The sequence below is a fragment of the Lepisosteus platostomus genome, chromosome 12 (assembly GCF_059453375.1).
Source record: "Lepisosteus platostomus isolate fLepPlt1 chromosome 12, fLepPlt1.hap1, whole genome shotgun sequence".
Lineage (NCBI taxonomy): Eukaryota > Metazoa > Chordata > Actinopteri > Semionotiformes > Lepisosteidae > Lepisosteus > Lepisosteus platostomus.
In genome coordinates, this window is record NC_142622.1 from 35,152,661 (window position 1) to 35,178,042 (window position 25,382).

Below are 25,382 nucleotides of genomic sequence, written 5' to 3' on the forward strand. Positions count from 1 at the left end.
CTGGGGGAAGCCTTAAGATGTATAATTTGCGGTATTATGTATATATGTTAAGGAGGTAAGGCCAGATTTTTGCATTCATTCGCGTTTTAGGCAAAACTTGGTGGACGAAGGAAAAGAGAAAGGAAGTCTTAGGGCTTAGGCAGGCAGTAATTGGTCAGATGAAGTGACGACTATGAGGAATACACAATCTGATTGGCTGCTCCTGACAAGTAGCGAGAAACGTGATTGGTAGACATTCAGAATTCACATGCAGGACGCGCTAAAATTTGGCTTTAATACTGCAGTGGAAATTGACATGAAGATTTCAGCATTTGATGTTTAATGCTGTCCTTAGTGTAGCTGGAAATGGGGAAATATTTTTGCGTTTTAGTTTAGTCAAGCCCAGCAACCTGTGACAGTTATATATACACAACTTCTCGTGTGAATATTTTTCTTTCGATTTTCGGACTTTCCTTTTCCTTTGAGACAGAGTGCAATTCTTTAACCTTAAATTGTTTGATGGGCAGTCGTAGTTTATTTTTATTGTGGCACTTATTGTTGTGCAAATAGAGCACAGCGCATAAATAAGAGGAATGGATCGTTACAATGAGTTGAAAATGTTGTTGAAGAACTGGGAGCTGACGTTCGTTCAGGAAAACAAAAGAAAGCCGACTAAGGTACGTGCCTTATAAACTGTGCGTCATTTCATTGTTAGATCTGCATTAATTAATGAGGTAAGTGATTATATAATAACTACATAATAATGTGGACAACGTAGACAATTATTTTGTTTTACCAGGTTACAGAAGTGGTTTCTAATGTACAGTGACTGCTGCTGAATTACTGGATCAAAAATCCATGATGTCATCCTTTTGTTTCCTGTTAAATTATTCTTAAGTGATTATTATAACTCGTATTTAATATGCGATCTTTTCCTTGAGTTTATGGCAGCGTCAAGATGAGCTAACGTTCAAACTTCACCATGCTAATTATACTATGGATGCTTCTTATTGTGCTTTAGTTTCATGTTTCTTATACAACGGTGCCCCAGAGAACAACAATCAACTTTATAGGTGACTCTTAAATAAGCACTATTCGTTAATTGGTTCAGTTAAGTCAGGAAGGGACAAAAGCAGTCCTTCACAGCCACAGGGTTTGTATTTATACTTGTGAATTACTTAAGCGAACAAGAGCGCATGTTCAAAACAAAATTGCTCCACGTTTCTTAGAATTGATTATTTAAAGGTGAATTTTGACTCTCAAAGATCAACGTCAACCTTGTTCAGGAGAAGTATACTCTGTGAGATTTTCTTTCTAAATGGCTTACTAGGAAAGAGTTTTTTTTTTTAAAAAAAGTCTCTGGGAAGCTTTTAAAAAAACTTTATCTGACTTTGTATCATTTCACAGATTCTATAAACATTTCTACACAACATCATACAGTAACAAAAGTTGCTCAAGAAAGCAGTCATTCAGTCCGTCTTGCTTAATTACTAATAGTTGATCGCATCTAGCTTTTTCTTGAACGTTTTGGTGAAATCTGCTGCAACAACATTGCAGGGCAGCTTGCTCCACCAGCCTTTGTGTGAAGAAGTACTTCTTGTTCTCAGTATAAAAACATACCCATTCATTCATCGTTTAACTGCTTTATCCACTACAGTGTCGTGGGGAAGTCGGAGTTTATCCCTGCAAGCAATGGGCACAAAGTGGGGTACAACCTGGATGGGACACCAGTCCATTGCAGGGCACACACACACACACCCACCCACCCACCAGGGTCAATTTCTCAGAAACCAGTTAACCTACCAGTATGTGGGAGGAAAATAGAGCCCCCAGAGGAAACCCACACAAACACAGGGAGAACATACAGACTCCACACAGATAGCACCTCAGGTCTGGGATTGAACCCAGTGCCCCAAAACTGTGAGGCAGCAATGCTATGCAGTGCTAGTATGCCACTGTGCCACTTCCTATATACACAATCCCTTATTTTCTATTTGTGTACCTGGGCCTCAGTTTCATTGCTCAACTTGAAATCAGTTGGATTCACATTCGGACCACTCAGAACTTGAAATGCTTTTATCAAAACCCCTCTTAATCTCCCCTTCTTGTGATTAAAGAGTGCTTTTAAGCTTTCTGTGATAAAGCTGTTAGACCAATTTAGCGAACGATCTTTGAACACATTTGAGGTTATGTATCTTGTTGTTATAACGTGGTGAATGAAACTGTGCCAAGTGTTGTTCACCGTGAGGTGTGCCTCATGCATTTTTGTCAAGATCAAGCCGGCGTTTAACGAGAAAGATATACGTTTTCCGTTTCGTTATTAAATTATGGGTTTGCAGTTGGCGTGGTGATTAGGGCTACTGCTTCACCTGTCTTGGGTCCTGGGTGGGATTCAGCAGACCTTTCTTTGTGGAGTTTTCTGTGTTCTCCTGGGTTTTCTCTGAGTGCTGTAATTTCCTTTCACCCTCCGAAGACATGCTGACTAGATTCACTGCTGTTTTTAAGTGCTTGTGCATGTTTTGGACTGTGGACCCTGTGATGGATTGGTGTCCCATCCAGCAGTATTTCCTGCCTTGTATCCCATTTTTGTTTCCAAGTTTGACTTCCAAGTTGTCCCGCCCATTACTGATAATAAGCAGCCTTCTGATCAATCTGGAGGGATTTATTTGATTAGCCTTATGTTGACAATATAGTTACTCTCATATTGATTTTCAAAATCCAGGTGGTTTTGAAGGGCCATACCTTAGGCTCATGGAGATCTGGAGTATTTGTGGGTTGTGTGCGATTCTGAAATGTTTCAGATTTGAATGTGGTTCTGAGTGCTTGCTTCTTTGTTTCAGGATGACATAGACAGAGCATCAGAAGAGACTAAAAGTAAGTATGCTGTAAACAATATTTGACGCTGTGCAGTGTCTTGCGTACATGTGACTGAGCAAAGGATTCCTTTTCGTATGTCTTCATACCCTTCCGATTTTCAATGTGTTTTTGAATTACATTTGGATCTCTCTTTGTTTAGGTGTTAAATTGAGGTTGCCAATGTCTAGTATTTGTCGGAAAGTGCCTCTAAGAATGCAGTTTTTAGCTCTTAAAGAATGAGCCTCCGCTTCACCCGGTGGATTGTGGGAAACTAGAGCAAGCTGGCCAGCCTTGTTGGTGAAGCTATCGTGGTTTCTTTTCAGAAATGTCGGGATGAGAGTCTTGGATCAACTGCTAACCACCAGACGGTCTAGAAGGGTTGGATGGCCTCCCCTTAGTCTTTCTATATGTTCAGGTTGGGCTGTAATATCATTTTGCTTTCTTTCACCTGTAGATCTGTACAGAGAATACAGGGAGCTCAAGCAAGCGAGAGAAGAGGGGAGTGTGGGAAAGAGCTGTAAAGAGAATTCTGGGAATGTCAGCCAGAATCCCACCACGACGGGCCAGTCAGGTGAAAAGGTGGGCAAAGCACACAGGCTGCCGAGGAAAAGAGACGTGCAAGAAACTGCATGTTTTTTGACGTATTTGACAGTTGAGGAATATGTGACCTATACATTGATCTGATAATCTCAGAAGATCTTAGCTCTTTTATTTTTCAGGAATTGTGATTTGGCTGAATTGATTAACCATATGAATACAAATTCCAATTTGTCTATACGCTTTTTTTTTCCAGCATTACCTTGTTTTATTATTCGAGGGCTTATTGTAAAATTCAAAGTGCTTTAAAAAGCAAGTGCAGTATAAATGAGTGGTGGTAAAGAGCAGAATGACAGGAATGTTTTAAACTTGCATGTAATTGAAAATGATGCAGTCTGTTTTACACCCAAATAAGGGAAAAGCATAGTGAATGTTATTACTTGTGCAAGATAGGAACTGAATCTCTTGTGCATTCCTGTTAAGTACTGATTTGTTTAATGCACAAGTACTGTATTATAACAGTCTCTTATATAATAAAAAATAAATATTTGGTATCATCTAGACGTGTTTTTTCTTCTTTTTAATTAATGCTCTTATGGATTCTTTCTTGCCTAAGTGGTAAAGTGTGAGAATTATGAAACGTCCCAAACCATGAAGTTATGTTTGAGCCTTATTTTGTGACAGAGCTTTTTCCAATCTCAAAACTCTTCTATTTGAAAAGGAGATGGATTGCTGGGGATCTCACTTGAATCGCAAAAACATGCCAGTGTCCACCCAGAGACTGACACCTAAGGACAGTGATGCTCTCAAGGCTTCAGCCCAGTACTTTGGGATGAAGCTGAAGTCAAACCTAGGGGCTTCTATAAAGGTAAGCGGTGGAGGTATTAATTCTTAATCCTATATTTAATGATAAATTAATAAGCTCATAACTAGCCAAAGCATCAGCTGTGAATTTCGATAGATCAGTGTGCTATGAGTTTTCCAATTTTGTGGGACATATCTGTTTGAGGTTGGAAGGTGGAGCAGTGCAGTGAGCCCTGCCTCTCTATAACGTTGATCAGATATTCAGTGTGGTGTCCTGCAAAGTCATGTTCGACTTGGACTGCTGCTTCAGTCCTTGAATTTTAAAAAAATGTAACATTAGCAGTGAAGAAATTGGTTGGAAAGTCGGTAGTCTGGGTTCTCTGGGGATACTTATAAAATGCTTTATTTAATTTGGATGTGTACTACTACAGTATGTTTTCTTGAAGAAATTCATACATTTCTAAAAGGCACCTTAATTTGCTGCATTTTATATTTAATGTAGCCTTTCTTTGCATGTTAAAACAGTCCCCTGGATGTATTCTGGTTTATTGTGCAGTTAAACTATTCTAACCAAGAAATATTAATTCTGCTGCATTTGTATTTCTTTAAAAACTCTTAGTTCCAAAGGAGTTGTCTGATGGATTTTAATATCTAGATATTTGGAATTATTTTTCTTGCTGTTTGCTCTTACAGTCTCTATTAAACTAAATGTAGAACATTTATTCTACATTACAACATGGACGCTTGTGACTACGCCAAGCATGGGACACGTTTGATTATATGAACGTTTTTTTGGGGGGGTTCTGGAAACAGTTTTGTGAAGCTCTAGGTGAACCTTTTTGGATTGATAAAAGGTTTTCTGTAAAGATTTTGTGGTTTTGGAACGATGAAGTGAGATGCTCCTTTTGAGTCACGTTTTTCTTAGACCATAGGCGCTTGCGTCCATGACCAGCATTAAGAGGTTATTAAATAAATATAGCTACCTTGTCAATTAAATAGATCGTTTTCTAAGTATATTTTTTCCTATAATTGCAGGACCGGCCATTTTCTTTAAAGAAGTCTTTTACCCCAAAGACAACGCCTTTAAAGTCATTGAAAGAGGGCTCTAGTCCAAGAGCTTCAATGGACCCAGCAACTCCACAGCTCAAGCCAGCCAACACCAGCCCCAACCTCAGCACCTCAGCAGAAACCTCGGTTCACGAGGAAAGCGAAGAACTATTTGCACCTATACCAGGGTTTACACCATCCAAGATGAGCTCACCTGCAGTTCTTCCAAAAGAGAAATTTTGCAACAAAGCCCATCTCTTGCGTGAATCCATCACCAAACGACTGTCTTCAGTGGACAAGGGCTGGCTGGAGCGATGCCAGGTCTTTGATGAAGTCGAGAAAACGGAAAAGCCGGTCACGGGCAATTTGTTGTCTCCCGCTGGCGAAGGAATGTTGCCGTTGACAGAAGCCAACAGAAACGTGGCTCACCCTAGTCTTTCTGCTGCAGCAGCCCAGCAGAACTCTGCGCTCCTGGGAGAGACTGCTTCCAAGGAGGAACCTTTAACAGTAGAGGGAAGCGTGCAGCTCAGTAATGGGTTGTCTGCCTCGGAAATGGACACTTCAGCCCGAAGTGAATGCACTTTCACATTCAAGGATAATGTTAAAGAAAAAGAAGGTGAAACTAGGCTGACGTTGAGAGAAGATTGTGGAAATGAATCGGGGTTGCCTTCTGCGTGTGTTGCGGCCAAGGAGAGTAAAAAAGAAGTTTCATACAAAGAATTGCCTTCCCAGGATAGGTACAGCCCGGTTAAGAGTGACACAGGCCGGAGAGAGACAGAGAAAAGGAGTAGGAAGAGGCAGAGGGAACCTGGGGCCGGAGGAGAGAAGCCGGCCGAACTTCCAGAGGAAGGCACGGCTAAAAAGAGGAGAAAGACAAGGAGGGAAACTTCAGGCAGCCCCAAGTCTCCCCGTGTGAAGAAGAGCCACGCTAGGCCATCCCAACGGGAAGATGGAGAAAAGGAGGAAACTTCTGGCTCAGAAAGAAAGAAACAGAAACAAAAAATTCCCGCAGAGAATCTCCTGGGAGAAACTGAAGAAGAAATTCCTGTTTCTACACGAGTTCAGAACAAAGGTAGACCAAGGTAGGGTCAGACATAACAATTTTTCTTAACCTTGGACTACAGACTGCCATGGGAGTGAGCTTTCCTTCATCTTTTGCATTCTTCTCAGTCGTTTTACGCAAATCAAAGTAATACTTGCGTGTCATTGCTCCTGCAGAGCTTCATCGAATAAAGACGGCAACTTTGTGAAAATTAATCTGAAGAAAAAATCTCATGTGAAAGGCTATGCACTGAAAGGTGCCTTTCTTCGCAAACAGGTAGGCTTGACCGTTGACTGAAGAGTCGTGACTCTGATTCTCATTTGTAGGAATCGTCAGTTATTGTGAAAATGTCGGAAAATTACAAAAATGGAAGCCCGAAAAAAACAGACTGTGCAGTTGAGCGCCGTTAAGTAGTGTTGAACGTCTGACTCTTACTCGACGAGCAAGTTATCAAGAGCATTTAGACCAAAACGTTCCTTTTATAATGGCGTTTCTCTCTCTTTCTGTCCCAGCTGTACATGGAGAAGTTCCAGCTGAAGGGCGAGCGCTTTGGCGGGGGAGGGGGGCGCAGAGGAAGGTGGGCCAGGGCGGGTCACGGCGGCGACAGCTGCTTCAAGTGTGGGGGCACAGGCCACTGGGCCCGGGACTGCAGGGGCCGAGGTGAGAGGGCACTGTTGAAAACACGAACGCCAACACAAACGGAGCGCTGCCACATGCCTCTCGGCCTGCGTTCGGGGCTGTGGAATACATCGCTAGGCCGCGCATGCTGAGAATTCCTGTTGGTTCATAAATATCCATTTCAGTACTGAAATAAAACAGTTTGACTACCTTTTTACTGAATCAAAATTAAGTAAGTTTTGGCCTGTACATTAGACTTGTGTTTTACGCTTTAGTTACAGTAGGTTCCTGACATAGTGTGTATACCCAAAATCATGTAAAATCAATCGTAAGTGTATGTAGTTTAAAGTATTGTGAAAATAGTAGTACAGCAAATACAGTACTGCGCAGTATCCAAAATAGATCAAATGTAAAAATAAAATGCAGGGAACACAGTAGGTGGATAACTGTGTACGAATAGCCTTTTCTCTGTCTCTGATGGCTCTAATGGCACAAATCGAAGATTCATTCTTGCCATAACACCAAACTGGTAACCGTCTTCCCACCCCTTAACTCACTTTTTACCTAAATCAGGCACTTTTCATGACTTGAATTTCCCCTTGATACTGGTTTTTGGTTTACGAGCTGTACTGAGAGTGATGCTGCATGTTAAAGAAAGTACCGGCGTGCTATAGCCTCTGTAACTAGTTCCCAAAATGTAGCTCAGGTGCGTGCCGTGAAAGACTTAAATTAGGGAAATGTCCCGCAGGATTTGCTTCTTAATTTGGATTTTTTCTTCGCCAACCACGTATTCACAGGTTCGCGTGAAAACATTCAGCGTAAAACATGAGTCTTCTGTACTTGAGTGACGAGTGCCTTTCCAATTCCGACAGCTGTGAGCTCGCATTGCACACTCTTTGAAATGGCCAAAAGAAGGTCTCGTGCATCAAATTGCAAGGGTTTTCTCGATCGAATGGATGTTGTGTTCCTCTAGCTCCTGCCCCTGCTGTGGAGAATGAGTCAGCGGAAGAGGCCGACGCAGAGCCCTTCGAGTTGCCCACACTAGAGGAGGTAGCTCGGGCCACAAGCACACTGCGCTCTGATCCCATTGGTGTGTATCCATAAGCACTGCTAGCGAACTTCCCTTGTGCTCGGCTCGGCTTTTTACATTTAATGGTGTATAAAGTTAGCAAGTGAAAACTGCTTCTTTCCCAAAAGGTTAACTTGAATGAGAATATCCAGTGAATGTAAGCTCTCAGTATTATTGGATGATATATTGGAGTCTTTGCAGGACACAAATGTGTCATTTTACTGTTCGTTGGACCCCGTATTTTGGTAAACATCAACAAAAAAGTCTGCTTCACCTGGCAATGCTGTAATCACGATGGGTACAGTGGTTTTGCGGTTGGAGTGAGCTTACCTGCCTCTTGTCATCTTGTCCGCCCAGTGCCCTCCAGCGACGGTCAGGAGGCAGAGTCTCAGGTCAAAGAGGAAGATGACGTACTGTTGAATGTGGTCCGACCTGACTACGAGAAGCCCAGTCCCCCTCCGTCCATGGAGCCTCTCTACAGTCTCGGGGAAGATGGCAAAGTCAGAGGTGCTGGAGCTGCGTTTGTCTTTTTCTGAATTAATGCTGAACACTTGGCATGTCCTTAAGATTTTGTCCGTTGCTCATTCCTGTTCTTAATCTTTCCTAATCTTTATTCTGTGAATTAAAGATGCACGTCAGTTCCAGTGTCGCTGACAACATGAATTGGGATTGCAGGAATTCCCAAATGAATTTCAGTGCTTTAGCCGTGCTGTATTTTAGGCCAGATCTGAACTGAATCTTTAATTCATGGGATATTCTGAGCTGATTGACTTTCTCCTGAAGAATGGTGCCACATTCCTGACGGAAAATTTCCTGATGCTGGTTGAGTCTATACCATGGTGCATAAGGTTGTAATGGCCGCCCATGGTTGCGTTGGTATGATTAAAATACTTGCTTCTTCTCTAATTACCTTGTTTTTTTAGATGTACCTGAAGAGGTTTATGAAGCTCTCAGAGACTTTGGTTACAAATCCTTCAGACCTGGACAGGAAGTGGCTATCATGAGAATCCTCTCAGGTAGGAAAAGACATAAAGTGTAAATATGAATTACCGATGATATAATCAAAAAGGTTTCTCTTGGAGAACTGGGGAAAAATGTTAAAAGGGTTTGACAGTGTCTTTGTACATGCAGGTTTGTCTACCTTGGTGGTGCTCTCCACTGGTATGGGGAAATCTCTGTGCTACCAGCTTCCAGCCTACCTCTATGCCAAAAGGTCAAAGAGTATTGCCTTGGTTGTGTCACCTTTAGTGTCCCTGATGGATGATCAGGTAGCAGTGCCTTCCTTTTTGTAAATTTTGTGTTCTGTATCTATATGATTATTTAGATGTTTATGCACACAAACATGTCAATCTAGAGTTAAATCACTACCCACCAATAAAAATGTCCAAATGTAAAACATTGGTTTCTAGTGAAATGAAACAGTGTTATGTAATAAATTATTATATAATATAATAAATTATGTATTACATTATGTAATATGATACCATTATTTATTTGTTAAAGTGTTTTTTTATATATTAACACCACTGGGTTTAAGTTGCATTTTGTGTTATAAGATGGTTATTGTCTAAGTTTATCCTGAAAGTGAGGGCAAACCTTAAAATGTGTATAACGCACATTTAAAAACATTGTTACTTAAGTACTAGGGAAGTATTACATGTTCTTTCTTGCGTGTAACTTTTTTTCTTTCTCCCCAGTTATCTGGACTTCCTCCAAAGCTCAAGGCTGTCTGTATCCATTCTAACATGACACAGAAACAGAGGGAGGCGGCTATCGAAAAGGTGGAAAGTTTTTCTTTCTTGTTTGAATGCATTGACAGTGGAAAAACACTGTAGTGGTCTGAGTCTTGTATTAAAGCTAAACTTAAGTCCAGCTTGGGTATCCCATTTAACTTATTCACTTACCTATTCAAGTTAATTATTGTTGATATTGGATTTTGTAAGTTTGTCAGTGTTAATTTCACTGAAAAAGGCATGAGCAACTAATCTAGGTGATTCGTTAGTTTTATTTTTCTAACATTTATTATTCCGCAGCTTAGGATAGCTTCTGACTGCATGTATTTTGAACCCTGAAAAGGTTCCTCTTTTCATTTGTGAATTTCCGTGTCAGATAGCAGTTACTGTAGTCAATTTTCTGATTTGTTTCTACAGAGTAAACGTTTCAATTGCACTGTGAAATGTCTAATGCTGTAGGAGAAGGATGTGCAGATATATTGCTGACCGTTAGGGACTAGCACGACATGGTGATGTGGGAGGAAATGAAAAGGTGTTTATTGTAGGCAGGAAGGGAGACAACATTTAAGCAGCTCTAGAGAGACAGCACAGTGTTCCAAAAACTACAAGTCTTAAACACTTTGTTGCATCAGATATAAACTACATTTAATGCTTGCCAATGGTGTTTAAATTTGTGGTCGGCAGTCTGCGTGACATGTGGAGTATTCTGGAGAAGCTCCAGTAGCCAGGCTACATCTGTAGTAATACATCCCAAAATCCAGGTCCTGCTTGAAAAAGTTAACACACTGGAGAGGGACATCAAAGGGTTCCAGGAGACTGAAGAAGTGACAAAACCAGCAGGACAGTGGGAGTGTTTACCCTGGACTGTCAGAGAAACAATACAGAGAAACTAACTTGGAGAATTTGGTTCCAGAGGGTGAAAAGGAAGAACTTCCGCCAGTCCATCCAAGCAGTACTACCCTGATTCGGAACACCGAACAAATGTGACTCATTCCAAGACTTGGAATCGGATGCGAGAGGCCCAGACCAGGAAACCTCAAACACTAGACTGCAACCAGAGCCGGTGTTACTAAGAATCCAAAAAGAGAAGTGTTGCTTATTGGGGAAACTTCATTAATGGGAACACTGCGATGGAGATTTGCACCGAAGCCCATGAGACGGCAACTGTTTGCTGTCTTCTTGGAGTTAAGGTGGCTGATATAATCCAGCAGCTCTGTCCCTCCTGAACAAATGTATCCAACCTGGCAACAAATTGAAGAATGGGACTGAATTAGGGGTTTTCCTAGGAAGCTTACCAACACCAGGCAAAGGTGTACAACTACAAAATAAACTACACTTAATCTGTCCACACATCACATGAATGATGACATGGTGTGCAGCAGAAGGCTTCAGCTTTCCTCACCACTGGAGAATTCTTTCCATTGCAAAGAATATCAGTACAGATGTGCTGGATTACACCTCAATGGGTTGGGCACAAGGAAACGCAAAGCAATCCAAGAACATTTCAACTAGAATAGAGCAGGCAAAGAAAATGTCAAAGTTATTTCGGGAGTACACAAAAGGAGAACCAAAGGGAAGAACAAGAGCCCAGGGGAGTAAGCATTTAGTTGTGATATTATTGGAATCACACACACAGAAACGTCTCTAACCAAAACAGTGGGGATGAATGTAACATTAGTGGACACACTCTAGAAATCCAGATTTCAGAGCGATAAGAACGAAAAGGGGGAGAAGTAGCACTATATATCAAAAAGAGTCTTACGGCTCGGGAACTAAAAATAGAGGAGTCGGGAGTCTGTGAATATATGGGTTAAACTTGACAGAACCGTTCTAAAGGTACAGTGGTAGGAGTATGCCATAGATCACCAAATGCTGATGTCAATTATAGTTGAATGCTGTATAATGAATTTATTTGCAAAAGAAGTCAGCTTTATGGAAGACTTCAACTTTCCCCACATAGACCAGGAAAAAAAAAACAACAGGAATGCAAGAAGCAAAAACTGAAATGTTAGTTAATGCTCAAGACAGAGCAAAGCAAACAGAAGTGGTAGTACGAATAGGGAATGGTAACCGTGACGTGGTGTGCTTTGAAGCATACATTGTTATGTTAATGTCATGCTCGGAAGTGGGTCTGGGAGCACAGTCCAGGAGTGTTAAGAACCCAGCTGCTGGATGGACAGGTGGCTGAGTTGGGAAGCCTGCAAACCATGCACAACAGCCCAGAGCACGGAGGAAACCGACGTATGATGTAAAACATATTTGGGACAAAAATGAAAAGCTTATAGATGATGACGGGGGGAATACCTTATATGCTAAATGACTATTTCATCAGGTGTTCACTAAGGAAGAAGTCATCAACCTGTCTCAGAATGTGACTTTTTTGACTGCGTCTTTTAAAGTAATTTTCGAAAGTGTTAGTATTGAAGATCCAGAAGTGTTTTGGGTTCTAGAAGCACTCAAGATCAATCAATCCCCAGGGATTTTTAGTAGCTTATCAGTTGTACTCAAGGACACAAGATGTTAACAAGATTTAGACAAGGTAGATAAACACAAAATGGAAAACGGTGAGCACATCATTTACATGTTCTAGACCTACTAGATATTTTCTAGATGTGGAAAGCAATAAAAGCAAATAACATTAGTGTATAAATTGTAGAATTTAAGTCGAAGGATATGAGATTGAAATCCCCCTCTGGGACTTGAAGGACCATCCTACATGACAGACCGAAACCTTTTTAGCTTTGAACAGCGATGACTACAGGAGGACTCTGTGTAGGCGAAATCATCAAAGAAGTGAATTTCTTCAAAATCAACAGTGGAACACAATCTTGAGGACAAAAATGAATACTATGTGAAAGTCACATTTAAAACCGAGATCAGGAGTTTGTTTACCTACAGGGTTGTGGGAGCATGGAACACGCTACCCTGCCATGGTGTTGAAGCTGCTTCCCTTGGCTTCTGTCAAGAAACGGCAGGATGAGATTCTTGGATCTGTAAGCTGCAAACTGCCAAACAGGCTAGACGTGTTGAACGGCCTGTTCTTGTGTTGCTGTTCCAGGTGAAAGACGGCCAGGTCCATGTCCTGCTGCTCTCTCCTGAGGCCTTGGTTGGGGGGGGTCACGGAGGGTCGGGCTGCTTGCCCCCGGCTGACCAGCTTCCCCCAGTGGCCTTTGCGTGCATCGACGAAGCCCACTGTGTGTCTGAGTGGTCCCACAACTTCCGACCTTGTTACCTGAGGCTGTGCAAGGTGAGCTTGGTGCTGGGCTCATCACTGACAAAGTTCGGCTGAATTGGACTCTCGGGCTGGGCTAAGCCAAGAGTCTTTGGTTGTTTTTCTTCCAGGGATCCCTAATTTTTTTTTAATATCCCACTTCCATGTCAATTAAGAGTATAGCTGAAAACAAAATGTAAGAATACATTTGGTGTAAATTAAGTTTACACTAATCATTTTTCTGGGCACTCCACTCAAAGTGATTTACAGGTAATGGGGACTCCCCTTCACCACCACCATCGATGTGTAGCACCCACCTACACCAAAGTGCACATGTACGCTCACCCCACACTATCAGTGGGAGGAGAACAGAGTGATGAAGCCAGTTCAGAGATGGGGATTATTATATTAGGAGACCATGATTTGTAAAGGTCAGGGGAAAATCTGTCCAAGACACCAGGCTTAACACCCTACTCTTTCCTGGAAACACCCTGGGATTTTTAATGACCACGTCATTAAGAGTTAGGACCTGGGTTTTACATCTTATCTTGAAGGGTGGCGTCTTTTTTATAGTGTTTCGCAGTCACTTTGTAATTAATCATACGTTTCAGCTTTTGGTTTGGTCTTTTACAATCAGATTGGATTTTTTTCAAAGTATTTTTTCCTGGTGTAAGTTATGCCCCTAACGGTATGTTTGTTCCCCAGATAATTATGGACAGAAAGAATGAAAGAAATGATGTATCTTTATGTTGTCTCTTCAAAAAAAATGTATGAAAGCCAGGTTTCATCTTGTGTCCATACCACCATCGTCAACCTTCTTTCACCTTCAGCTGCAGAGTCACGGCTGTGGTTCTTTTGCAGGTCCTCCGAGATCGGCTTGGGGTGCGTTGTCTTCTGGGTCTGACGGCCACCGCCACGCTCGCCACAGCCCTGGACATAGCCCAACACCTAGACATCAGGGACAGAGAGGGCATTGCAGTCCGGTCTGCTGCTGTCCCACCCAATCTGCAGCTCTCCGTGTCAATGGACAGGGACAAGGATCAGGTGCGTCACCCTCACTGGGTCCCTGGGCATGAGCCGAGAGTACTTCCACACCCTGAATTGAGAACCAAGAATGTCTGAATTCTGAATAACGGATGTCTGTGTGCGCCGACATGGTGGTACCATTTCTGCCTCGCAGCGCTAGCACCCTGGGTTCTATTCCTAGGGTGCTATCTGCGTTTAATTTGTATTTTCTCCCTGTGTTCATGTGGTTTTCCTCTGGGTGCTCCGGGTTTCTCCCACAGTCTAGAGACATACTTGTAATTTAATTGACTTCTGGGAAACTTGCCCCTGGTGTGAGTGGGCTCATGTCTGTATCTGCCCTGTGATATACTGGCATCCTATCCAGGGTGTAACCCCGGCTTGTGCCCGTTGCTTGCTGAGTTAGGCTTCAGCTCCCCGGTGACCCCGTATTGGATAAAATAATTAGAAAATGGATGGATGGAATGTCTTTGTTTTTAGGTAGAAGCATACAGGAACACTAAAGATGCTTTCTTGTCATCTTTAAGAAAGCTGGCTTCGTGGATTTGTAAAGTTTCACGCACAAGAGAACAAAGTGTTCCCCATTTTCAGAGTGACTCTGAAAGGTGAACAGTGTCAATTGAGAAATAACCTAGACGTTGGAAGAACAGATGAATTAATTACTGATTTAAGACCTAAGTGAGAAAACGTGGAAAAGGCTGTTGTACTTGAAAAAGACGCTCTCATAATTGTGTGCAATAGTGTGGTAGAAGTTCACCTTTTTGCACTCTCCCAGTCGCTGGTGTCCTTGCTGAAAGGGGAGCGGTTTGGGTCCCTGGACTCTGTTATTGTCTACTGCACCCGACGAGAGGAGACCACCAGAATCTCTGCTCTGCTGCGCACCTGCTTGCAGGGGGTGATGCTGAGAGAGTCGTCCAGACCGCTCAGTGGGGAGACGGAGGAGGACACACCAGGGAAGAGGAAGAAAGCTCTCGGTATGCTTTTGTATTAGGTGATGTATTTACCCAAAGGGCTGTGGGAGTATGGAACAAACTACCATTTTCTCAAGAAATGTCTAGGGGAGACTCTTGGATCCATTAACTACTAACTACCAGATGGGATAGATGGCGTCATTTGTAACCATTCATCCAGTATGTTTCTTATATTCTTAAATGCAATTTAACTGAACATGAAATGTGCTTGAAATGGAATGGTTTCTTCTGAAGTACTGAGCCCCATTAAAAAAAAAAATGTTTCCTTGTCTTCATAACACAATATCAGTTGTTGCAATCACCAGGAGTAGCTCTTTTGGCTCTCTGGCTTCAAGTTTCATTGTAGTTGTGGTAAGGATGTGGTCAAATTAAAATGAAGAGCGGTAGCTCGGGCATGGTTTGAAGATACTCGTGTGACTTGCAAAGTTTAATTCTGTTTGTGGATACTAGCACATTTTGGGTGATTCTTTCACTTATGCCACTTTTTTTAGGCTTCTGCAATCTGCTAGCACAGAGGATTGCCAGTATGCCATTTTGGCAAAGGGTTATGCCACTGGGGGTAGTTTGTATGTGAGTTTTTCCCAACTTTATGGTGGATATATGTCATGCAGATTCTTTTGGTTTTCATCATGGACTCCTTATAAACAATACTTCTTTCTTTGCAATAAAGGCATCAAGAGGTGTTAGTGGGGTGTTAGTGAAGAGGTGTTAGTGGGGCCAGCAGGGGGCGCTCACCCTGTGGTCCACGTGGGTCCTAATGCCCCAGTATAGTGATGGGGACACTATACTGTAAACAGGTGCCGTCCTTCGGATGAGACGTAAAACCGAGGTCCTGACTCTCTGTGGTCATTAAAAATCCCAGGGCGTTTCTCGAAAAGAGTAGGGGTGTAACCCCGGCGTCCTGGCCAAATTTCCCATTTAATAATCCCCATCTATGAATTGGCTTCATTACTCTTTGCTCTCCTCCCCACTAATAGCTGATGTGTGGTGAGCGTTCTGGCGCACTATGGCTGCCGTCGCATCATCCAGGTGGATGCTGCACATTGGTGGTGGTGGAGGGGAGACCCCATTACCTGTAAAGCGCTTTGAGTGGAGTGTCCAGAAAAGCGCTATATAAGTGTAAGCAATTATTATTATTATTATTATTATCAAGTCTCATCCTTCTATTCATCTCCTGACAGTCCTGGTATTCCCCTGGGGGGTGAGGTGTTTGGATAACCTGTTTGATTCAGAATAAGCAATCTGTCTTTTCTGTTTATAGCTTTCAATCACAGGCTTCATATACTGTATACCCCTGGAAGTGTTTACCATTTTAAATAGGGAGTTGAGTGGTGGAGATAATGTCAATTCCTGGTGAAATACTAATTCTCTATCATTGAAAATTAAGTCTGTATTTCACCCCTTCTATAGACTTATCTTTTGGTGATTTGTCTAGCTCCCTGAATACACTTTAGAGGATCCTTTCGGTACATTTTTACATGTTAGGTGTGTCTACAGATAGCACTCTAGAAACTTTTTGTTCCGGTTTGTCTGTTATTCTAAATGGGGACATTTCTGGTTTCCATTTTTTCCCAAACAACTGGGCCTCTGGTGGCAGAAACAAATTTAGGTACCTGATTTGACTGCATCTGAAAAATTATTGGTTCTGCATTGGGAGACCGGTATTCCTTCTGCTGGCATTACTGGGTCCTGACTTATCCTGATGACATTGTTAAGGAACGTGTAAAAACTTGGTATCAGTGATGAGCTGTGTCATGCAAACCTCAACTGTGACAGCCATGTTGCTTGAGGGTTCCTACAACGGGGTTGTAGCTGTTTGCCTGTAGGTTTTGGGCTCTGATGTGGAAACTTTTTATTTTTGTGGGAGAATGAAAATACATATTCATTCTGGCCTCTTCTGCTTCTGTGGCCTGGCTTGAACAAGGACAACAGAATAGCCTATGGAAGCTGCTATTTTACGAATGCAGGGAAATTCAAAATAAATAAAAAAAGAGCTTTCGGACGCTAGCGTTTGCGATCCATTTTCTCACCTTCTCTATTCCACAGCCAAGAAAAAGATCCGCAAGCCCTTGAAGTGGATAGCGGAGTCCTACCATGCTGGCTTGTCGGCCGCTCAGCGCCGTAGGGTGCAGAACAACTTCATGTGCGGGGAGCTGCGGATCGTTGTTGCGACGGTGGCCTTCGGCATGGGCCTGGATAAGTCAGACGTCCGGGGAATTATCCATTATAACATGCCCAAGAGCTTTGAGAGCTATGTGCAGGAGATCGGCAGAGCTGGGAGGGATGGAGAGCCAGCCCACTGCCATTTATTTCTGGATCCAGAGGTAAGTTAAAGCCTAGCACAGCAGTCTGGGGAAAAACCTGAATGGCAGTAGTGGGCTTTTCCTTATGGCTTTTCCCAAATGACCACAACAGTGTTTGCATTGCTTTGTCAGGTGTTCAGCGTGTTAGTTCACGCATGTAGCAAACGTTTCTTTCTGACATGTTCTTTGACCACGAAACAAGGCCATGTAGGTAAGTGTCATAACATTACAGTGTGTATAAAATTAGTAGGTTTGAGTAAGGAGTATACTTCAGTAAGCGCTGGACCTACGGTAAATCCTGTAACTCCTTCTCCCTGCAGGGCGGAGACCTCCATGAGCTTCGCAGACACATCTATGCTGACACAGTTGACTACTTTACAGTCAAGAAACTCGTCCAGAAGGCCTTTCCTCCCTGCAAGTGCAGACAGATCCACCAGAAGCAGCTGAGCATGATGCAGGTAACATCAAGACAGGCCTTGCCCTCTGTATTTAACATCGTCTTGATGTTCTTGCATACGGTTCTCTGTTTAAAAAAAAAAAGCTTTTCCAGTTTTCTGCTATGTAGTCTTTATACTCTGACTTATCATCCTGTCAGTTTTTATCATCCTGAGTTTTTATAACGGTTTTGCTTACCCATCGAATGGACTCACTTGTTTGGTTATGGGTAAAAACAAAATATAGGCATAACAAGTAGAACCAATTTTCTAGTTAGTAAGAAGTGTGGAGAACAGTCAGCATGGTGGTGCCGTGGTAAGCATTGCTACCTCGCAGCGCTGGGGCTCTGGGTTCAATTCCTGTTGTGCTGTCTGTGTGGGTTTCCTTCCAAGAGCTCCAGCTTCCTTCACAGTCCAGCTGCATACGGGTAGATTAAGTGGCTTCTGGGAGAAGTGGCCCTGGTGTGTGTGGGCGGTGTCTGTCCTGAGATGGACTGGCGTGTCCTGTCCAGGTGTATCCTAACCGAGGGGCTGTTGCTTGCCGGAATAGGCTCTGGCTCTCCCCCCCCAAGACGGGATTAGCAAACGGATGGATGGAATTGTGCAGGCAAAATTGAACCCTTGTTTTTACATTTGCCACCTTAGCGTCATGGGTGGTCCAAGAGAGAAATCCCGGTCCTCAGGAGCCTCATGGAAGAGTGCGTTGTGATTTCAGGCTGGAGAGGTGGATGACCAGGAGATGCTGGAACTGGCAGATCCCCCCGTTGACGCAAGTCCCGAGCAAGAGGAGCAGAAGCCAGAGACGAACGAGGACGGCCAGCCTGTGTCCCGAGTGTGCCTCACACACGAACGGGCCATTCCTATCCAAGAAACGGTGGAGACGCTTGACATCACAGAGGAAGGTGGGAAGTTCGCTCTGAAAAACGAATGAAACTCCAGTCTATTGTGAGCATGTATGGATGGTTCATTAACCTGGAATTCCTTGTTAATGTTGTGAAGTTTATTTTTGGGCAGCACTTCGACCCTGGGCTTAATTCCTGGGGTGCTATCTGCATGAGATTTGTATATTATCCCTGGGTTTGTATGAATTTGCACCTGCAGTGCAATAACATTGTACATAAATTGAGAAAATTGGCTCTGGTGTGATCGTGTGTGTGTTTGTTGCTGTGTCTATTTGCCCTGTGATGGACTGGCGCCCCCTCCAGGGTGTATCCCACCTTGCTTTCGTTGCTTGCCAGGATTGGCTCTGGCTCCTCTCCATCCCCGTATTGAATAAAGTGGTTAGAAAATGGATGGACGGAAGTTTATTTTGGATTCTTGAAGGCTTCAGTCCTGGCTTTGTAGTTCTGCAAGTTCAAGGAAGACACAATCCTCTATAACAGTCACCAACAAGTTCTGAGTACATGAGATGCGTTTGCTAGTTTTCTCCTGAACGGTTTGCCTGGTTTTAAAATAGAGGCGTACAGATTGTGTTAAATATAGAAATATAGGTATTTAACGGATACCGGTGAGGTTTTCTAAAGACTAAGACAGTAGGATTTTCGTGTGCGTGTGTCTCCCCTCAGGTATAGAGACTATGCTGTGTTACCTGGAGCTGCATCCCCAGCAGTGGGTTGAGCTGCTGCACCCCACTCTTTCCAGCTGCCGCCTGGTCTGCTACGGTGGGCCCCAGCAGCTCAGGAAGCTCACCAAAATGTGAGAGAATCTTATTCATCTGAGTTGTCCTAGGATGGTGCCACGATAAACGATCTACACAATGGGCCTGCAGAAAATGCTGAATGGACAATTCACTGGGCTTTATTACTACACAGAACACTTAGAGTAGTCTTAAGAGTGCACTCTGGCATTCTGTAGACTTCCCATGACACTATTCAGTGCTTGACTTGTTTGATTAAACAAGGTGTATGTGCAATACAGTAATTACCATGCAGAATATGGAAAGGTGCGCAGTAAGATTGCGATATTAAGATTTTCCTTCTTCCTTAAACCAAGTTTGCTTTATAGAATTTTTTTGGTATTTGAACTTTGAATCTACTGTGCTTTTATTTACTTATTTTTGTCCCTTTTGTTCTTCTCAAGTTATGATTTTTCTTTTATCTCTAGGGAAGAAAAATAAAACTCTGATTTATGTTGTGATTTTTTATTTATTAAAAAAAGAGCTCAGAGTTTTCCCCACCACCAAAATCCTGTGGATGTTCAGCTGTCCTAGGAACATTCAGTGCGCAGTACTGTCGCCTGCCAGGTGGGGTCACCTCTGGGTGTTGTGTTCTCAGCTGCCCGCCTGTAGCTGTGACCCTGGCGCGGATGCGGCTGTCAGGAGTCCGTGTGGAGCACTGCAGCTCGGTGGAGTTCGATGTCGTGGAGCTGGCTGACACCATGGGCTGGGAGCTCGTCCCCGTGAAGAGAGGGCTGAGGCAGCTCCAATGGAGCATGCAGAGTGGTACAGACTCCTTCTGTCCTTTTTATTTGGGCTGCTCCCACTCTCGTGCCTTTCTTTTCACCACAGGAAGCTCATTTTTGGGACACAACTGTTAAAATGTTAACTGTTACTGTCAGGACCAAGTCGTCCTTTAAGGAAATGGGTACTCTTTTATAGTACAAGTTACTTTTGCACAAGGGAAAACAATATAATAATTGAAAATTGTTACACAGATACACAGTGGGCTGACAGTATTGTTTGAAAACGGAACAAAGAGAGATTTTCACTACATCTCCTAAACAGTTCAAGACCTAAAACAATTTCCTTGTGAACAGCAATTTCATGATCCTTGGAGAAAACAAGGAGAACATTTGTTAAGAGAAGGACTGGAGTGTTGAAAGCCAAGTTAGGACATTTTTAGCAGACCTAGCACTAGAGGCCATTAAAGACCTCTAATCACTGTAAATAGACACACCGCGCAAATATGAACTGGATTAATTTGTGAATGTGAATGAAAGACACGTTTTCACTTGGATGTGATTAGGGATGGTTGGGTACATAAAGGGTTTTAGTGTTAGTTGGTTTTTTGAAGCAACTTTATTGGACACTGTAGAATAGTTGGGTAACTTGAGTATGGTAATTTGAGAGTTGTGTTGCTACTGTTTGGATGAAATAAAGACTACTTTCTCTGTACTTCTTCACGTCATTGTGAGTTTTAAAGTCTTTGGGCCCCATAAGCCACCAGGTTTGTGTTGGAGCCTATTGCTTGAAGTAGCAGGAAATCGGCAGAGGTCAGCTTGGACGAGAGGTGAAATCCAGTATGCAACTCAGTTTCATTACAGACAATACATATTGTTTTGTTACATACCCTATCGCTGTGTAACAAAATAGCTTCAAAATCCTGGTCAAAGCATCAGCAGGTGACAACTGCTTATGTCCTCTGAATATAAAGAGATTCACCTTATGCTTTTATTTCTTCTTTGTCCAGGCTTTCATGGATCCAGTGGCACAGGAAGGAGTGGGGTTCTGGTGGAGTTCTCGAATCTTTCCTTCCACTTCCGTTCCTATGGTGACCTGACTCCCGAGGAGCTGGATGGGGTGTGTGAGTTTCTGCATCGGCGAGTGCTGGCTCAGGAGAGAACGCAACTGTACCAGCTGAAAGCCTGTTTCAAAGCCTTCCGCAGGTAAGAGCAACAGGAAAGCAGGACCGATGGGCTTTACACAGCGATACTGGCAGATGACTTTCTCTTTGTGTGTAGTGTGGGCCAGTGTGGGACGGAGTGATAAAACCGGAGCACCCGGTGAAAACCCACACAAACGCATACTAACTGCACACACATAGCACCCCAGATCAGGCATTGAACCTAGGACCCCAACACTGCAAGGCAGCAAAGCTAACTACTGTGCTCCCTGAAAATAGACGTGAAGCTTAAAAATACACAATAGGATGCAGACCCACAGGTTTTCAGTATGGATTACAGCATTGACTCCCCATGGGCAAACTCTCCCAGTGTAAATTAGCCATTAATTGACTTGAAGTGCGCTTAGACTGTTAAAGTAAGAGAGCAGGGAAGACCTCTTGGAAGGCTTTAAAGCTGCTTGCAAATTTCTAGTTAATCGGTTTCATTTTAATTATTAATTTAATACACACAGTAATTTCCTGTGCTTCCATGCATGTATTTATGTGTTTAGGATATAGGTCCACTCAAACAAGCCTTTAAAGGAAACCCTAGAAATTGGTCAGCCTGAGCAAGATTTTTTGGTTTTATTTCTTCCATTCTCCCAGCGTCGCGTATCGAAACTGCAGCTTCTGCACCGATGAGATGGACGAGGAAAGGAGCCTCAAGTTGAAGAAGCTGCTAAGGGACTATTTCGATGAGAAGATGGATCTAGACCTGAGCAAAAAATATGAGGAAGATAAAGAGAAAGAAGACGAGGAGCTGAGTGAATCCAAGGTTTGATTTGTGTGATGTGGCCTTAGATGGCCTCGGCTGAAGCTTTCTACTCTTTGATAAATGCACATAAATTGTATTTTCTAAGATATTCTTTTCTAAATAGACTGCATGTACACCACCGTCTTACTAAAAAGACCTGTATATAATGATATGTGCCAAAAGACTGAGAGAGCCCTCTTAAAACTACCTCCTAGTGTGTATTTCATTCTCTGGACATTTTGCATTTAAAAGTATGCATAGTTGCTAACTGTTCCATTGTTGAAGAAACGTTGAGGAGAGAATAAAACATATTCTTAAACGGAGTCTATAATTTCAGCTCAAAGACTGGGAAGATCAGATTCGAGCCGATATCCGAAGCTTCCTTTCCTGCCACAGTGATGAGAAGTTCTCTGGAAGAGCTGTTGCCCGGGTTTTTCATGGAATTGGTGAGCGGTCCAAAAGACATTGGTTTGACTTTATCGTTATCGAGGCGTTATTTATTTTTTTTAATAGGGTGGCGCAGTGGTGAGCATTGCTGCCTTGCAGCGCTGGGGCCCTGGGTTCAATTCCGGACCTGGGGTGCTCTCTGTGTGGAGTTGGTTTGTTTTCCCCATATTCATGTGGGATCCCACTGGATGCTCCAGTTTCCTCTCTCAGTCCAAAAACATACTAGAAGGTTAATTGGCTTCTGGTAAAATTAGCCCTGGTGTGAGTGTGACCATGTTTGTGTCTGTGTGTGCCCTGTGATGGACTGGTTAGGCTGTCCACCAGATGGTTCTCACCCTGGCTTCCCTGCGACACCGAATTGGAAGAAGAGTTTAAAACATGGATGGAAACTTCTGTCATTTTTCTGAAACCTTTTAATCATAGCAGTTGAGATTTATGGAATATTTTTGGGTAAATACAGAGGTTCTTAGTTGTAAACTTTAAAGGAAACAGCCATTCTGGCGGAATACGATTAAGATGTAAAGATCGTAGGTAGAGGAACGGGTAAAAGTTTATTCCATGTTGAAAAGAAAAGAAACAAATTGTTTCGGCTGCGGAGCCTTTTTCAGGTGGCTCCTGCTTTTTTCACCTGAAGAGAGCTCACAGCTGAAACGATTTTCTTTTCCTCACCTTTTGCACGGAATGAAGCCTTACCTGTTTCTTTGCAGCCTACGGATGCCAGCACGGCTACAAACTCAAACTTTTGTCAAGTAATTATTTACAACCTGTTCATTCTTTTTTTTTTTTACTTCCCTCTTCAAATTCAATCTGCAGGAAGCCCCTGTTACCCAGCTCAGACATTTGGCAAGGACAGAAGATTCTGGAGGAAATACCTTCACTTTGATTTCAATGAAATCATCCGCATGGCAACTCAAGAAATAATACGAACAAAGTAAAAGTAACTAGACTTCTTATAAAAGAGACATTAAAGTGAGCATGTACCAAGTTGTGATACTGTAATAATTATTTTACACATGCTCAAGGGACTTTCTGGCTCATTTGAACCAGCTGAGAAGTATATTTGTATTTGCATTTCACAGTTATATTATTGTTTTCATGTCATTATGCAAGTATTAAATTATTTTTCTAACATAAAATTTGGGATACAGTGCATTTTCTTGCAAACAGCTTCCCATCATGAATCAGGTGAGATCTTATCTTCACTAGATGTCACGAGTCACACTGATAACCCTGTGAAATGTACGCAGACAGAGTTGATTAGCAGGCAGGAGCTGGGTGGCTAGCTCAGTCCTCACTTCTCCTTTTCCATAGACATTGCGATGCACCTCTGGCTCTTGACCCATCTTCTCCCTCAGCCTCTTCCTTGCTGTCCCTGAAATTCTGAGAAACCTCTGAGCCCTCCGTACCAACTGGTGTGAGGAACCAGGACTCCCCACCCTTACGTCTCACGCTTATCCACCAAAAGCTGGAGCTTTCTGAGCTTCTCCTGTGCCACCACTAACCTTTCTTCCTGGGATACTGGCGATTCCCCAATCACCTGAAACTGGATGCCTGTCAGCCAGGTTACTACAGTACGTCTGGCCTCACCTCCCAGGTTGAAGTACATCCTTAGAGACCTCCTCTCCACTTTCTTTCAACCTGGGATGAACAAATTCCCATTCCATCTCCTCTCCTGAATAACAACAAATCTAATTATCGGTTTTAATTTAACATTGACGGGGGATTAATGGCCTACTAATAGCAGACTCACTGGCCTTTTATATGTAAACATCAGAAATTTGCAAAAAGGTTGCCAAACGTTAATTTGCACTAGTCTTGTTTTACACCTTTTCGTAAGATAGGGTGATCACCCTAATCTAGCTGTCTTTGTAAATCACTGAGTTTCTAAATACTTTCTAATATTACGATTCAGTCCAATTCAGGGTTGCAGCGAAACAGAGACTAGCCTCACAGACAGTGGTTACAAGATGGGACAGAGCAGACTCCAGCACCCACATAATCTGTTACAGTAATGTCATCACTGATAAAAATAAATTTTAAAAAAGCAGTCGGCGGGGCAAAGTGGTTGGGCTGAGTGCTAAAACTCGTACCTGTAGGGGGCAAGTTAAAGATGCTAACTGAGCTGAACAGCGTGTTGGATGAGGGGAGGAAACTGCAGAAGCCTACGAAAACCATGCACAGGGTTGTGAGGAGAACACACAAGCTCCACACAAAAGGCACCCCAGGATCCAAGAGCTGCGAGGCAGCAGAGCTACAGTACCACTGCACTATTGCTCTGCCCTGATAGAGGTTATCTGTCCATTCATCCATTTTCTAACTGCTTCATCCAATACAGAGATATGGGAGGAGCCATCTTATCTTGGTAAGCAACAGGCACAAGGCAAGATACTCACTTACTGAAGCCGATTAACCTACCAGTATGCCTTTGGACTACAGTGGGAAACTGGAGCACCTGGAGGAATGGGAGAGCATACAAGCTCCACACAGATAGCACTATCGGTCTGGAATTGAACTCGGGCTCTGAGCACTCTGAGGTAGCAGTCCTAACCACTGTGCTGCCATGACACCCTAAAATGGGTTATTTAAAAAAAAAAGAAAATTACAACACCCTGTATCTCTCAAGGACCACAGTTGGACACATCTGCCTTAATGGAACCATGTAACTTCATAAATTAATCAAAACTGATATATTTCACATTTGACGGCTCTCACACCTGAAGAAGGCTCCACGGCCGAAACGTTGTGTTTTTTCTCTTTTTTTTTTTCAATATGGAATAAACCTATTACTTGTTCTATTTCACATCTTTACAAATTGATGATATGCTGAGACTGTCTCTCTCCTGGACCAAGCTTGATCATCTAGCATTTACAGAATATCCAATCTTTAGTAACTGACTTGCCAGCACAAATTCTCAAATGATTAAATTACACTAGTATTTAAATCCAGGAGAGCGA

At 42.8% G+C, this 25,382-nt stretch overlaps 1 protein-coding gene across 1 annotated transcript; it reads left to right on the plus strand.

The window, feature by feature from the left end:
* The first annotated feature begins 239 nt into the window (after positions 1 to 239).
* Positions 240 to 23,563, plus strand: recql4 (RecQ helicase-like 4). The gene is made up of 24 exons (XM_088601776.1): positions 240 to 656; positions 2,820 to 2,853; positions 3,290 to 3,414; positions 4,094 to 4,240; positions 5,212 to 6,305; positions 6,442 to 6,541; positions 6,778 to 6,925; positions 7,857 to 7,973; positions 8,310 to 8,459; positions 8,876 to 8,968; positions 9,084 to 9,220; positions 9,650 to 9,733; positions 12,744 to 12,932; positions 13,758 to 13,940; positions 14,695 to 14,893; positions 16,937 to 17,214; positions 17,514 to 17,651; positions 18,343 to 18,529; positions 19,193 to 19,322; positions 19,901 to 20,067; positions 21,035 to 21,230; positions 21,833 to 22,001; positions 22,318 to 22,426; positions 23,241 to 23,563. The coding sequence occupies exons 1-24, from the start codon at positions 573 to 575 to the stop codon at positions 23,360 to 23,362; spliced, it is 4,380 nt and encodes a 1,459-aa protein (XP_088457902.1). The 5' UTR covers positions 240 to 572; the 3' UTR covers positions 23,363 to 23,563.
* The last annotated feature ends 1,819 nt before the right edge of the window (positions 23,564 to 25,382 follow it).

Excerpts from the sequence above, each read along its gene's own strand:
- recql4 (XM_088601776.1), top strand. The coding sequence starts at position 573 with ATGGATCGTTACAATGAGTTGAAAATGTTGTTGAAGAACTGGGAGCTG. Across the intron at positions 2,854-3,289 it reads AGCATCAGAAGAGACTAAAA|ATCTGTACAGAGAATACAGG; the intron begins GTAAGTATGCTG and ends TTTCACCTGTAG. Across the intron at positions 14,894-16,936 it reads GAAGAGGAAGAAAGCTCTCG|CCAAGAAAAAGATCCGCAAG; the intron begins GTATGCTTTTGT and ends TCTATTCCACAG.